The sequence below is a fragment of the Aquarana catesbeiana genome, linkage group LG02, assembly GCF_042186555.1.
Source record: "Aquarana catesbeiana isolate 2022-GZ linkage group LG02, ASM4218655v1, whole genome shotgun sequence".
Taxonomy (NCBI): Eukaryota; Metazoa; Chordata; class Amphibia; order Anura; family Ranidae; genus Aquarana; species Aquarana catesbeiana.
Window position 1 is genome coordinate 29,039,960 of NC_133325.1, and position 14,882 is coordinate 29,054,841.

The following is a 14,882-nucleotide window of genomic DNA, read 5'->3' on the forward strand; positions in this document are numbered from 1 at the left end:
GCCAATCATAACATCCTGTGCTTCATCTGTCAACCAATGAGAGCGTTTATAATGAAATTTCTGACATGGAACCTGAAATGTATCCGTTTCCCTCCGAATGTGATATCGGGGCCGCTAGACCTGGGGATGGTAAATCTGTAACTGGATATTTATTTAGTAAAGAGTACATTGCCCACATAACACAATGATCTTGTCGCTGATCATTCTTACTCCACCTCCCTGGGGAGATCTCCCAGTGCGAAAATTGTCTCCAATCCGCACCACAGAAGTGTATATGTATATATTGGGGGGGGGGGGAATACCTGAAGCTATCCTTTGTATCAATGACGGATGTCATGTGAAGAGTCCTGTGATCGGATCTCCCGCTGTATTCTATATTATTCTATAGAGGGGATTGTGTAAGGTGGTCACATTGCTCTGTATGGAGGACTTCTAATGCGGCCCTCCCTGGTCGCTGTGTGTATGTAGAGCTCTGTCAGGAGGAGGTGGGTGGCTCTGAGAAGAGCCTTTGGGGGGTGTAGATGAAAGGAGGTCTCTCCGGTGGGGATTATTTCTTCTTTGGAGCGGCCTTCTTGGGCTTGGCTGCTGTCTTGGGTTTAGCCGCCTTCTTAGCCGGACTCTTGGCGACTTTTTTCGGCTTGGCTGCAGCTTTGGGCTTCTTGGGGCTCTTTGTCACCTTCTTGGCAGCTGCAGGCTTTTTTGCGGGTTTCTTGGCGGCCTTCTTGGGGCTCTTGGCTGCGGTGGGGGCTTTGGTGGTGGTTTTCTTCTTGGGGGACTTGGCTGGCTTCTTGGCGGCCGGCTTCTTGGCTGCAGCCGATGGCTTCTTGGTGCTTTTCTTGGCGCCTGCCGCCTTGTCCTCCTGCTTCTTGTTGATCTTGAAGGATCCGGAGGCTCCATGTCCTTTGACCTGGACGAGGGTCCCCTTAGTCACCAGCCCCCTGATGGCGATCTTGAGGCGGCTATTGTTCTTGTCCACATCGTATCCTCCGGCGGACAGGACCTTCTTGAGGGCGGACAGGGAGACCCCGCTGCGCTCTTTGGAAGCGGCCACGGCTTTGACGAGGAGCTCGGACACGCTGGGACCGGACGGCTTCTTGCTGCCTTTCTTGGCTCCTCCGGCTGCCGCCTTCTTGGCCGGCTTCTTCTTGGCGGCGGGCTCCGCTGGGGGAGCGGCGGCTGGGGCGCTCTCAGTCTCCGTCATGATTCCTCTTCAGAAAGGTTTACAAAACGTTCATAATACGATGATCCGAGCGCTCTGCCTTTATACAGTACAGTTCGTCATTTCTATTGGTTGGTACACAACACGCTGTCTGCACTCCTATTGGTTACACATTAGACACGCCCACCCACTCTTACTTCAGTAATGGGGAATCTTCTCTCTCTTGTTGTGTTTTCCGGGCAGAGAGAAAAATGATTTTATTCTGGAATAGAACGATGTCCGATCTTCATCGGGGACCCGATCTGCTCACTGGACTGTCACTTATCGGAGGTCACTTACAGCTGTCAGGAGCTGCCGAGGAGGCTGAACACAGGGGCTGCAAACACAGCCATCCTCCTGAGTGTGTGTCCCATTCTTCCTTCTATCTTGTTTTCTACACAAATTCTACCCAGAAAACAATCTTCTCACATCTCCCACTAGAATGATCTTCACATTAGATGAGTGAAGAGTGACCATCAGGAAACATTTCCCCCTAATACACAACTCTGCTCATCTATAGCTGAGTAGAAGGAGCCTGGAACAAAAACATCAGCCGGTGACATGAGATCCTTGTGTGATGTGATGGCAGATATTGTTATACATACAAATGTCTCAGCTGATTACACAATGTCATGTTTGATGTGCTATGTATCATTATCTGGTCATCATGATACATATATTGTTATCCAGATACTTTGAATATGTTTATCGATCTCGTTTACTACACAGCTATATATCCTACGCGGGTGCAATGCTTGCTTTGAATCCTTCTATCTAGAATATAAGTTTATTGTTTTGGTGATCAAAGAGTCAATCCATCAGCATTGGATCCCCCAAGAGATCATTTCAGTAACAAGAATTTTGCTGAAAATCCTAATATAGTGTAGCTTTAGGTGAATCGTGATAGTAAATATTGGCTATTTGTAGGTTAGTGAGGGGTGGATTTATTTCTAGGCTACTAAAATAAAAACATGCATACTGACCACAAAACGTATTTTATTCTGTTAACATTCTCCAGGACAAGATTTCAGGGTGTTCCCTTCCTCTCAGATCCAAAGAAAACTAAAAGTAAAGGGAATTCACCAAAAGAATTGAACTTAGGGATTTAAATATTAGACCCCCTTTACCCCATTATCATCTCCCCTCTGTATCCCAGTTAGGTCCGCTCCTCCTTTCCCTAGATAGCATCTCTTCTCTGTATCCTCAATATCTCCTCTCCTCTGTATCCCCCAGAGCCCCGATCTACTAGTGTGGATGAATTCCGGCTAATCCTGAAAATATACAGCGCTAAAAACTTTCACTGATCCAATGATCCCAATCACATGGAAAGTACATGTATCTCATAATACAATACATCTCCAGAGACCAAGATATTAATTCTAAATAACTACTAGATTATTGTAAAGAAAGGAAAAAGATAGAACGATAGATAGATAGATAGATAGATAGATAGATAGATAGATAGATAGATAGATAGAATCCAATAAACTTGACACATGATGTCCGCCTCCTCCCCCAACTTTATTCTAATTTATACTCAATATATAGCACACCTCTCCTTCCTATCATTAATAGCACCGGACCACCGTATGTACAAAAGCATCGCTCCTCTATATCCTGAATAGCACTTCTCCACTGTATCCTAATTAGCACGACTCCACCAATATCTCCATAAAGAGGACCTGTCACCTGACCAATACTATCACATAGGGGGATGGGAGACACTGGGACTGAAAAGACCACCAATATATCCATAAACAGGACCTGTCCATCCAACTGGGGCACCCCTTAGTTCGTGGACTGGAGGAGTTGCTCTATTTTCCATACTTGCGGTACACAAATACCACACATGAACCATGTTGCTGTTATGTAAATCCTGTAAGTTGTTTTATACCAGGGAGGGACCTGGAAGTGACCCTCTGGAGATTTACTCTGATCACTGACAATATTCAATAAAAAGGAATAAAAAAATGGATCCCACTCTATTCCAAATGAAGGTGCAACACTGACACCTGGCGGTCACAATATACATGGCATCTGTACTGAGATCTGGGAAGAGATACAATGTGATTCGTTGTAATGTTTTCCTTCCTAATTCCCAAATTGTGTTTTACAATGTAGACTTTTGTAGCTGAACCAGAACAATGTCTGGGGATCTAGTAGTGAATTGGAAACACAAGCGGCCATCTAGATACTTGACATTTTTTGTTTGTTTGTTTGTTTTTGTTTGTTTGTTTGTTTTTGTTTGTTTTTTGTTTTTGTTTTTGTTTTTGTTTTGTTTTTTTTTGTTTTTTTTTTTTTTTTTTTTTTTGGGGGGGGGGTAGATGTACCTGGCTAGCAAAGCCCATCGAATAATCCAGAATCATTTTGTACATGGTTAGAATGAAGTCACAGCTCTGATGTGTGGTATGTGGGTGGCTCATTTCCACTATACAACACAAAGACATCCACTTCTCCATACAAAGAGCCCCACATACATTGTTATCAGGAGATCTGATTGTAAATATAGATAACAGAAAGTTTGATCTCTATGGGAGAACAATGTGATAATGACCACACACCTCTCCATTAGGGTTGAGCCGAACACCCCCGATTCGGTTCGCACCAGAACCTTCGAACGGACTGAAAATGTGCACAAACGTTAGAACCCCATTGACGTCTATGGGACTCGAACGTTCAAAATCAAAAGTGCTAATTTTAAAGGCTAATTTGCACGGTATTGTCCTAAAAAGGGTTTGGGGACCCGGGTCCTGCCCCAGGGGACATGTATCAATGCAAAAAAAAGTTTTAAAAACGGACGATTTTTCGGGAGCAGTGATTTTAATGATACTTAAAGTGAAAAAAAAAAGTGAACTATTCCTTTAAATATTGTACCTGGGGGGTGTCTATAGTATGCCTGTAAAGTGGCGCGTGTTTCCCGTGATTAGTACAGTCCCAGCACAAAATGACATTTTTAAAGGAATAAAAGTCATTTAAAACTGCTTACGGCTTTAATGTAATGTCCGGTCCCGGTAATATGGATGAAAATCAGTGAGACAAACGGCATGGGTACCCCCCAGTCCATTACCAGGCCCTTGGGTTCTTGTATGGATATTAAGGGGAACCCCGCACCCAATTAAAAAAAAAGGAAAGGTGTGAGGCCCCAGGCCTTCTGAACAGCAGTATGCAGACGGTGCAAACAAGACAGGGACTGTAGGTTTGTTGTTAAGTAGAATCTGTTTGTAATTTTGAACAGGTGCATTTTTAAAGTGTAGCTCCAGACTAAAAATCTATTTTTAAGCTTTTTGGAAAACATAGGGAAGGGTTATCACCCCTGTGACATTTGTTTTGCTGTCTGTGCACCTCTTCAGAAGATTTTACCTCACTTTCTGTCCCAATGACAAATGTTTTGTGACAATTTGGGGGTTTTAGTTAAAAAAGGATTGGTGATAAAGCATCAGTGGAGAGGAGACATGTTTTTCCCATATTAACTCTTACAGGAGAGAATTTCCTGTCCTAGGGGTAGATTTCATCTCACTTTCTGTTGTCTCCTTCCGTTTGCAAGTAGGAGTCGTTTGTAAGTTGGATGTATGAAAGTAGGGGCCTGCCCTATATACTCTGCAGAAATTGCGGCCTTAGGTGTTGGTGTTGCCACAACACTGTAAGCCCTCACAGTTACTCTTGGTGGGCGCAGGAACGGGCTCTGCTGTGAAATATTAGATGAAGAATTGTAATTACATGCCCCTGTTGAACAGGGTCAGAAAAATTGGGCCTTTGGTGGCGGTGGTGCTGGTGTCACAATACTGTAAGTCCTCACAGTTACTCTTGGTGGGCGCAGAAATGGGCAGCTGCAAAATATTAAAAATTGGCAGAAAAATTGGGCCTTAGGCACTGGTGCCACAACACTGCAACCCCTCACAGATACTCTAGGAATGAGCCCTCCTGTAAAATATTGCATCAACATTTGTAATTACAAGCCTCTGTTAAACAGGGGATGAAAAATTGGCCCTTAGCCACTGGTGGCGGCGCCCAGAACCAAAAATATTCTTACAAGCTATCAGCATGATCATTGAGGAGGAAGAGGCACTGATGCTGGTGCCACAACACTGCAACCCCTCACAGATACTCTAGTTGGAGCGCAGGAACGAGCCCTGCTGCAAAGTATTGCATCAAAAATTGTAATTACACGCCCCTGTTAAACGGGGGCTGAAAAATTGGGCCTTAGCCACTGGTGGCGGCGCCCAGAACCAAAAATATTCTTACAAGCTATCAGCATGATCATTGAGGAGGAAGAGGATAGTCACTCAGCATAACAGGATAGTCACTCAGCATCAGAATATGCAGTCTTGAAGGGATCTGACTAATCAAAAAAAAATATATATATCCCCTTCCCGCCGACCGAACGCACATATGCGTCCTCGGCTTTCCGGGGTTATACCGGGATGATGCCCGCAGCTGCAGGCATCATCCCGGTACCGTTGTTTTCAGCGGGCGATCGGCTACCCGAATATAACAACCGATGCGGCTAAAAGCCGCTCGGCTGTTATACCGGAGGAGCGGGAGGGGACATCCCCCCCTCCCGCCGCCTCCCGCCGCTGTTACCGGGCCTCCCGTGCGATCGGGAGGCCCGGTGTCCATTCGGGAATCTCCGGCGGCTGGGGGCGGGCTGGAACGAAGCTGTGAGCGGCTTCGTTCCAGCCTTCTAATTGTAAACGCGGAAGCGACGTCATGACGTCACTTCCCGTTTACTCGGCTGCCAATGGCGCCGAATTTAAAAAAGTACACAGTATTCAGAATCGCCGTTTTCGGCGATCTGAATACTTTGAAGTGTAAAGGAGGGATGGGGGGTCTTTTAGACCCCCCATCCCTCCATAAAGAGTACCTGTCACCACATATTACTGTCACAAGGGATGTTTACAATGCTTGTGACAGCAATAAAAGTAAAAAAAAAAAAAAAAAATTTAAACACAATTTATAAAAGTACAAAAATAAATAAAATAAATAAATAAATAAAAAAAAAAAAAATTTTAAAGCGCCCCCGTCCCCGCGAGCTCGCGCAGCGAAGAAAACGCACACGGAAGTCGCGCCCGCATATGTAAACGGTGTTCAAACCACACATGTGAGGTATCGCCGCGATCGTCAGAGCGAGAGCAATAATTCTAGCCCTAGACCTCCTCTGTAGCTCAAACCTGGTAACCGTAAAAATTTTTTAAAGCGTCGCCTATGGAAATTCATAGGTACCGTAGTTTGTCGCCATTCCACGAGTGCGTGCAATTATAAAGGGTGACATGTTTGGTATCTATTTACTCGGCGTAACATCATCTTTCACATTATACAAAAAAATTGGGGTAACTTTACTGTTTGGATTTTTTAAAATTCATGAAAGTGTCACTTTTCCAAAAATTTGCGTTTAAAACACCGCTGCACAAATACCGTGTGATAAAAAATATTGCAACAATCGCCATTTTATTCTTTAGACTCTCTTCTAAAAAAATATATATAATGTTTGGGGGTTCTAAGTAATTTTCTAGCAAAAAATACGGATTTTAACTTGTAAACACCAAATTTCAAAAATAGGCTTAGTCATGAAAGGGATATATATATATTGGGTTACATCAGCATCAGGTGCTTGGTAGCTGGTGGTGATCCAAGACTGATTCATTTTTATGAAGGTCAGTCGATCGACCGGGTCGGTGGACAGGCACACCCTGTGATCGGTTACAAAACCTCCAGCAGCACTGAATGTGCGTACCGAAAGAACGCTGGATGCAGGACAGGCCGGTAGCTCAATTGCATACTGTGCAAGCTCTGGCCAGTGATCCATCCTCAAGACCCAGTAACCCAGAGGATTTTTGGTGGGAAAAGTGTCCAAGTCAGATCTTGCCCCTAGATATTCCTGCACCATGTAAAACAGACGCTGGTGATGGTTGCTGGAACCGATCATACCTTGGGGCTGAGGACTAAAAAATTGTCTGAATGCATCGGTCAGACGGCCACCTTCTCCACCGCTCCTTCTTTGATTGACCGAAGCCTCAGCAACACGTTGTCCAGGAACAGGAGTTTGTAACCTCCCAGTCTCTGGGAACACGTTGCACAGACCTTTCTGCAAGGCCTCCCAAAGATGTTTCATCCTCTGCTCCCTCTGCAACGGCAAGATAAGGTCCGCAACCTTACCCTTGTAACGTGGATCAAGGAGGGTTGCCAGCCAGTATTGATACCTCTCCTTGATACCACAAATACGAGGATCCTTCCGCAGGCTTTGCAGGATCAGGGAGGCCATGCAGCATAGGTTTGCTGAGGCATTCGGTCCGGAGTCCTCTGGGTCACTAAGGACGACATGATCCGCAGCCACCTCCTCCCAGCCATGTACAATTCCATGGGTTTCTTGGGACTGTAAATGATCCCTTAAAGACTGCTGCTGATGCTAAGTGCCAGGCTCCACCCCCACATCCATCTCTTCCTCCTCCTCCTCCTCCTCTTCCTGTGTGATCGGCGGGCACGCAGGAACACTGTCTGGACAAAGGGGACCTTGAGAGCTAAGAAAGTCCTCCTCTTCCTGCCTCTGTTCTACCTCAAGTGCCCTGTCCATTATTCCATGCAGTGTGTGCTCCAACAGGTGGACAAGGGGGGCAGTGTCACTAATGCATGCACTGTCACTGCTCACCATCCTCGTGGCCTCCTCAAATGGTGACAGGACAGTGCATGCATCCCTGATCATGGCCCACTGGCGTGGGAAAAAAAAAAAAACAAGCTCCCCTGACCCTGTCCTGGTGCCATAGTCACACAGGTACTCATTGATGGCCCTCTGCTGCGTGTGCAGCCGCTGCAACATGGCCAACGTTGAGTTCCACCTGGTGGGCATGTCACAGATTAGGCGGTTCTTGGGCAGGTTAAATTCCTTTTGGAGGTCAGCCAGCCGAGCACTGGCATTATATGACCTGCGGAAATGCACACAGACTTTCCTGGCCTGCCTCAGGACATCCTGTAAGCCCGGGTACCTGCCCAAGAACCGCTGTATCACCAAGTTAAGGACGTGAGCCAAACAGGGCACATGGGTCAGTTGTCCCTGTCGGAGGGCAGAGAGGAGGTTGGTGCCATTGTCGCAAACCACCATTCCTGGCTTAAGCTGGTGTGGCGTCAACCGCCTCTGAACCTGCCCCTGCAGAGCTGACAGGATCTCTGCCACAGTGTGGCTCCTGTCCCCCAAGCACACCAGCTCAAGCACCGCATGGCATCTTTTGGCCTGCGTGCTTGCGTAGCCCCTTGAACGCCTACGGAGCACCGCTGGTTCCGAAGTCAAATCACAGGAAGATGCCATGTAGGAAGAAGAAGAGGTGGGGGTGGAGGAGAGAGGTGTGGCAGAATCACTACTAGTAGTATTTTGGAGGCGTGGTGGCAGAACAACCTCCAACACTACTGCACCCTGTCCTGCATCCTTCCCAGCTGCCAGAAGAGTCACCCAGTGCACGGTGAAAGATAGGTAACGTCCCTGTCCATGCCTGCTGGACCATGCGTCAGTGGTAATATGCACCATACCGCTGACCGCCCTGTCCAGCGAGGCCAAGACATTGCCTTCCACATGCCGGTAGAGAGCTGGAATCACCTTCCGTGAGAAAAAGTGGTGTTTGGGAACCTGCCACTGAGGAACCGCACATTCCACAAACTCACGGAAGGGGCAGAGTCTACCAACTGAAAAGGCAGCAGTTGAAGTGCTAGCAATTTAGCCAAGCTAGCATTCAACCGCTGGGCATGTGGATGGCTGGGAGCAAACTTCTTTCTGCGGTGCAGCAGCTGGGGCAGGGAAATTTGCCTGGTACAATCTAAGGTTGGTGTACCAATAGCAGATTGCCCCCAAGTACTTGGCTGTGACACACCTAATTCTACACCTTCATTTCTCTCAGTGCAGGACTCAGAGAGGACTGAAGGTATAGTGGGGTTGGAGATCCCAGCTGATGAGGAGCAAGGAGAGGTCCTCTTTGTTCTTTGGTGTGGGTCTTTTGGTACGCTTGCCAACAAACTGCATGGCAGGTCAACATATATCTGGTCAAGCATGTGGTGCCCAAGCGGGAGATGTTTTGGCCACGAGAGATACGCTTGAGACATATGTTGCAAATAGCAGCGGTGGGATCTGATGCACTCGTCTCAAAAAAGGCCCACACCAAAGAACTTTTGGAATAACGCGCAGAGACAGCAGCGCCCTGCACATGTGGAGCTCTGCGGTGTGATGCAGTCAGTGTGCTGCCCTTAAGCTGGCCCCTGGAGGGCATCCTGCCTCGTTGGTGATGTGCTTCCTCCTCCTCCTCCTCCTCCTCCTCCTCCTCTCTCCTATCAGGCACCCATGTGGAGTCAGTGACCTCATCATCCCCTCCCTCCTCATCACTGGAGCAAAGTTGGCAGTATGCTGCAGCTGGGGGAACATGACTGGCAGATTGCTGTCCTTCTTGGGCACCCCCTCTCTCTGGGCTCACGTTACTGCCTTCCTCTAGCTGGGTACCATCATTGGAGCCTTCAAAATGCTGGGCATCCTCCTGGAGCATGTACCCAACACTGTGGTCAAACAGTTCGGGGGACTCCTCAGGAGGACATGGTGGGGCTAGAGAAGGAGTGACTGATGCCATTGAGCCAAGGGAAGAGGCCGCATTGGCAGCTGCTTTGCCAGACAAAGTACCCTGAGCCTGGGTGAGAGAGGATGAGGAGGATGAGGACAGCTTGGTCATCCACTTTACCAAGTCTTCCGCGTGTTGCGGCTTAATACGGCCAGCTGCTGAAAAAAAGGACACGCGTGTCCCACGGCCACGTGCTGATGAGGATGTACCGTCTCCATGACCAGCACTGTTGCCTCTAGACACAGAGCCTGCTTGCCCTCTTTTATTGGCTTGTGACAGTCTGCCTCTCTTTGTTGGCCTTCCAGACATACTAATGGCCTGCAGTGAGATGTAGCTGCACAAAGCTGGGATGCATATATATATACTGATACTGCAGCTAGCAGAATCAACTGCCTGCCTGTAGTATTATTAGTATGAGAACACCAGCAATTGTCTTCAGGTAGCTTTAGGTGCACACTGTGCAGAGGACACAGTACACTAACTGTAAATACTGTAGCAGCCGGGGGCGTGGTCAAGATGGCGACCAGATAGGACGTGTGGGAAGGGAGCTCCATCCTCAGCCGACAATTCATCCGTTTATAGGGGACATATCCTCGCTCTAACACTACCGGGAGGTAGAGAACGCAGGCGGGTATGAGAAGGGGAAGCTCCGGTTCCCAAAGGAAGAGGCAGCAGGCTCCTAGGACCCCGCCAACAACCAGAGGTGCGTGCGGGATGGCCTACACCAACATGGCGTCCCAGACGGAGCAGGCTGAGTCGCCCCAGCTGGGAGTCGATCAGTTCCAGGCGCTCATGCAAGCTATCACGGGCTGCCAAACAACACTGACCACTAAGATCGAGCAGATGCAGCTTGAAATGGGCCTTATTAGGCGGGACATGGATAAGCACCAGGATAGATTAAATGAAGCGGAGCGGAGAGTGGGGGAGACAGAAGACACGGTCAGGGAACATTCCGCCTCCCTCCGCACGTTACAGGTTAAAATGAAGGCGATCAAATCCCGAGCAGAAGATCAGGAAAATAGGAACCGGCGGAACAATTTACGCATGGTGGGTCTCCCGGAGGGGGCTGAAAGGAGAGACCTATGCAGAGCAGTTGCTGCGTACGCTCCTCCCGCAGGCGCCATTCTCCCCTCACTTTGCAGTCGAGCGGGCTCACAGGATGCCGTCGGCTCCAGGCCCGCCTGGCGCTCCGCCACGTACATTTCTTTTCCGCCTTTTGAATTTTAGAGACCGGGATCTCGTTCTCAGAGAGGCTAGAAAGATCGGAGAACTACGACATGAAAATGTGAAGATTATGTTATTTACGGATTTCTCCATCGAAACACAACGACAACGCAGATCGTTCGACCAGATCAAGGCCCAACTAAGGAGCAAAGGTCTCAAGTACAGCATGATGTTTCCAGCGCGCCTCAGAGTGATTGACGGCGAGACCACCAAGTTTTTTGTTTCTCCAGAGGAGGCTTCCAGATGGTTTGATACCCTTCCTAGGCAGCGCTAAGCTGCTTACCGTTTGTTTGTTTTTTTGAATGCTTTGGAAGTTTCCAGTGAAATGCGCAGTTACAAGTGGAGTGCTTGCTCCTCTACAAATTTATCCTGTTGGCTGCTTAACACACAGGCTTCCCCTGAGGCCTATTCTGAAGGGCACATTGTTTGTTGTGGGGGCGGGAGGGAGGGGGGTGCATACCCCTAAGTCTGGAGGTACCTGAGCTCATATCCATATGGCAGCCAGATAATTTTCCTCTCAAGATTGAAATATGGACCACCCCTAGGTACTCACAACATCTACTACTGGAGGCTTCTTCGCCTCTCCTCCTCACGGGTACGTACTCTTTCTCTGAAATGTTTTAATATTTCCCTCTGGAGACGACTTTTCGGGGTGAGATATATGTTTGTTCTCAAGGGGGGGTGTACTTATGTGACCGGAATTTGACGGCTCGGGTCCCCTCCCCGAAGGCTATCGAGATTGAACTGTCCGGCTGACATATTTCTCCTGGCAATCATAGAAGGGACTAAAAAGGGCCTTATTATTTTGTCTTGGAGAACTCAGGTCTTGAACTAACAACGGGAAAGACAGTCCCCCATGTCTGGCTGACGTAATACTTCTGGCCCTCTCTCCCCTTAAAGAGGAATTTGAGGGTTATAAATGAATAACAATGTGCCCGTGGCTGGTTCTGGTCGTGGGGAGGGATGTAACTAAGAATGTGCCCTTAGCTTGTTCTAAGTGAAGCGGAGAAGGGATTATTATACTTAAGTTAAGTTGAATTGTGAGCAGTAGCTCTTTCTCTCCCTGTGGGTGGTTAGGTATGATTTATACATTTCTCAGACTGTACCCTCTGCCAGCTATGGGTGAAATGGAGGGAAGATATGGGTACTTAGGTTGGGTTGTGGTCCATGCCTCTTTCTCTCCCTGTAAATAGGGGTGAAGGATGTATTGGTAACTAAGATTGTGCCCTTAGACTGTCTAAGAGAAGCGGAAGATGATTTTGGTATGGGGATGGAGGGGTGGACCATAGCTCTCCATATGACCCTAGGTGACTGTGAACGATGTGTTTATATAGATTATTAAGAATGTGCCCCTAGATAGTTCTAGGTGAAACTCCCGCCGGGGACTCCTGGACGGATAATTCTGTGCGGGCTCCCTTGGTGGTAGTGGTCTTTATGACCGGTTCTGGGCGGGGCTCCCTAGCTCTGGCTGGGGCTCTAGGTCCTTGGTGCGCTTAGTATTACGCACCACCCCCCAAGGGAGATTTCTCCTATCTAAAATGTTTAACAAGTTCGGTTCGGGTATACAAACACCCCATGAGTTACAATTGGAGGTGTGGGGTGGGTTAGGGGGGGGGGGGGGTTTGGTTTGTTTCAGTTTTATATAATTTTTTCTTTAATTTCTTTGCTTTCAGTGGTTGCTGACTTTGGGGTTGGTAACTGTAGACATATGGATATCTCTGTTAAACCCTGGGATGTGTGGGGTATTCTCTCCTCCAGGTCCCTCCAATAATCCACTCCATTATACTCCATGATGGCCCCTATTAAAATTGTGTCCTGGAATGTTAGGGGTTTAAACCACAAAATTAAGCGCTCCCTGGTCTTTGAATACCTCAAAAAAAATATGCCCCTCAGATCTGCATCCTTCAAGAGATGCATCTGGTGGGAAAGTGATGGGGTTAAAGAGACCCTGGGTGAGCTGTCACTACCATGCCACTTACTCTGGCTATGCTAGAGGAGTTAGTGTCCTGGTACATAAAACCCCTAGCTTTGAATTGTTGGATGTGGTCATGGACCCGGAGGGGAGGTATGTGTTGATACATGCTAACATAGACACGGTAGACATGGTGGTGTTGGGAGTATATTTGCCACCCCCAGCTAATATCTCTATAATGCAGAAGCTGACCATGCTGATTGCCCAATTCCAGACTGACAATGTGGTCATAGCGGGAGATTTTAATATACCTCCAAATCCTTGCATGGATAAATTATCTCCTGACTAGGGATGAGCTTCGTGTTCGAGTCGAACCCATGTTCGACTCGAACATCGGCTGTTCGCCCGTTCGCCGAATTGCGAACGATATGGGCCGTTCGCGCTAAATTCGTGTGGCGCGTCACAGCCCATAATTCACTGCGGCATCGCAGTGCATTGCTGGCTGATGATTGGCCAAGCATGCACTATGACCCGCATGCTTGGCCAATCACAGCGCCGTCAGTAGAGAGAGCTGTAATTGGCCAAAGCCAGGGTGGCTTTGGCCAATTATGGCTCAGGGGATTTAGTACACACCCCACACTATATAAGGCCGCCTGCACGGCGGCCCTGTGTAGTGTGTGTTCCGGTGTGCTGAGAGATAGAGAGAGAGAGAGACAGTGTCATTTGATTTGAGTTAGATAGATTAGGCAGAACAGTCAGTCAGTTAGCTGCACTTACAGTGTATTGTGTATATATATGCATCCCAGGTGTTGCATATATATATATACACTGTATTCAGTTTAGCTAGATCCGTTCCTGTTATCTTCTATCTAGACTATTTACATTTAATGCAGTGCGTCCTGCTCACAGTGTTCAGCTAGATCCATTCCTGCTATTTACATTTAGTGCAGTGCGTCCTGCTCACAGTGTTCAGCTAGATCCGTTCCTGTTATCTTCTAGACTATTTACATTTAGTGCAGTGCGTCCTGCTCACAGTGTTCAGCTAGATCCGTTCCTGTTATTTACATTTAGTGCAGTGCGTCCTGCTCACAGTGTTCAGCTAGATCCGTTCCTGTTATCTTCTAGACTATTTACATTTAGTGCAGTGCGTCCTGCTCACAGTGTTCAGCTAGATCCGTTCCTGTTATCTTCTAGACTATTTACATTTAGTGCAGTGCGTCCTGCTCACAGTGTTCAGCTAGATCCGTTCCTGTTATCTTCTAGACTATTTACATTTAGTGCAGTGCGTCCTGCTCACAGTGTTCAGCTAGATCCGTTCCTGTTATCTTCTAGACTATTTACATTTAGTGCAGTGCGTCCTGCTCACAGTGTTCAGCTAGATCCGTTCCTGTTATCTTCCTACTGACAGGCAGGCTTGTCTGGTTACAGTATATAAAGCTACCTGAAGAAAATTACAGGTGTTCTATTTGATCCTATTAGTACCACGGTCAGGCAGCTAGACTATTTACATTTAGTACAGTGCGTCCTGCTCACAGTGTTCAGCTAGATCCGTTCCTGTTATCTTCCTACTGACAGGCAGGCTTGTCTGGTTACAGTATATAAAGCTACCTGAAGAAAATTACAGGTGTTCTATTTGATCCTATTAGTACCACGGTCAGGCAGCTAGACTATTTACATTTAGTACAGTGTGTCCTGCTCACAGTGTTCAGCTAGATCCGTTCCTGTTATCTTCCTACTGACAGGCAGGCTTGTCTGGTTACAGTATATAAAGCTACCTGAAGAAAATTACAGGTGTTCTATTTGATCCTATTAGTACCACGGTCAGGCAGCTAGACTATTTACATTTAGTACAGTGCGTCCTGCTCACAGTGTTCAGCTAGATCCGTTCCTGTTATCTTCCTACTGACAGGCAGGCTTGTCTGGTTACAGTATATAAAGCTACCTGAAGAAAATTACAGGTGTT

General features: G+C 47.5%; 1 protein-coding gene across 1 annotated transcript; it reads right to left on the minus strand.

The window, feature by feature from the left end:
* Positions 1-449: 449 nt before the first annotated feature.
* Positions 450-1,229, minus strand: LOC141129665 (uncharacterized). Its single transcript, XM_073617759.1, has one exon. The coding sequence runs from the start codon at positions 1,199-1,201 to the stop codon at positions 548-550; it is 654 nt and encodes a 217-aa protein (XP_073473860.1). The 5' UTR covers positions 1,202-1,229; the 3' UTR covers positions 450-547.
* Between the last annotated feature and the right edge of the window lie 13,653 nt (positions 1,230-14,882).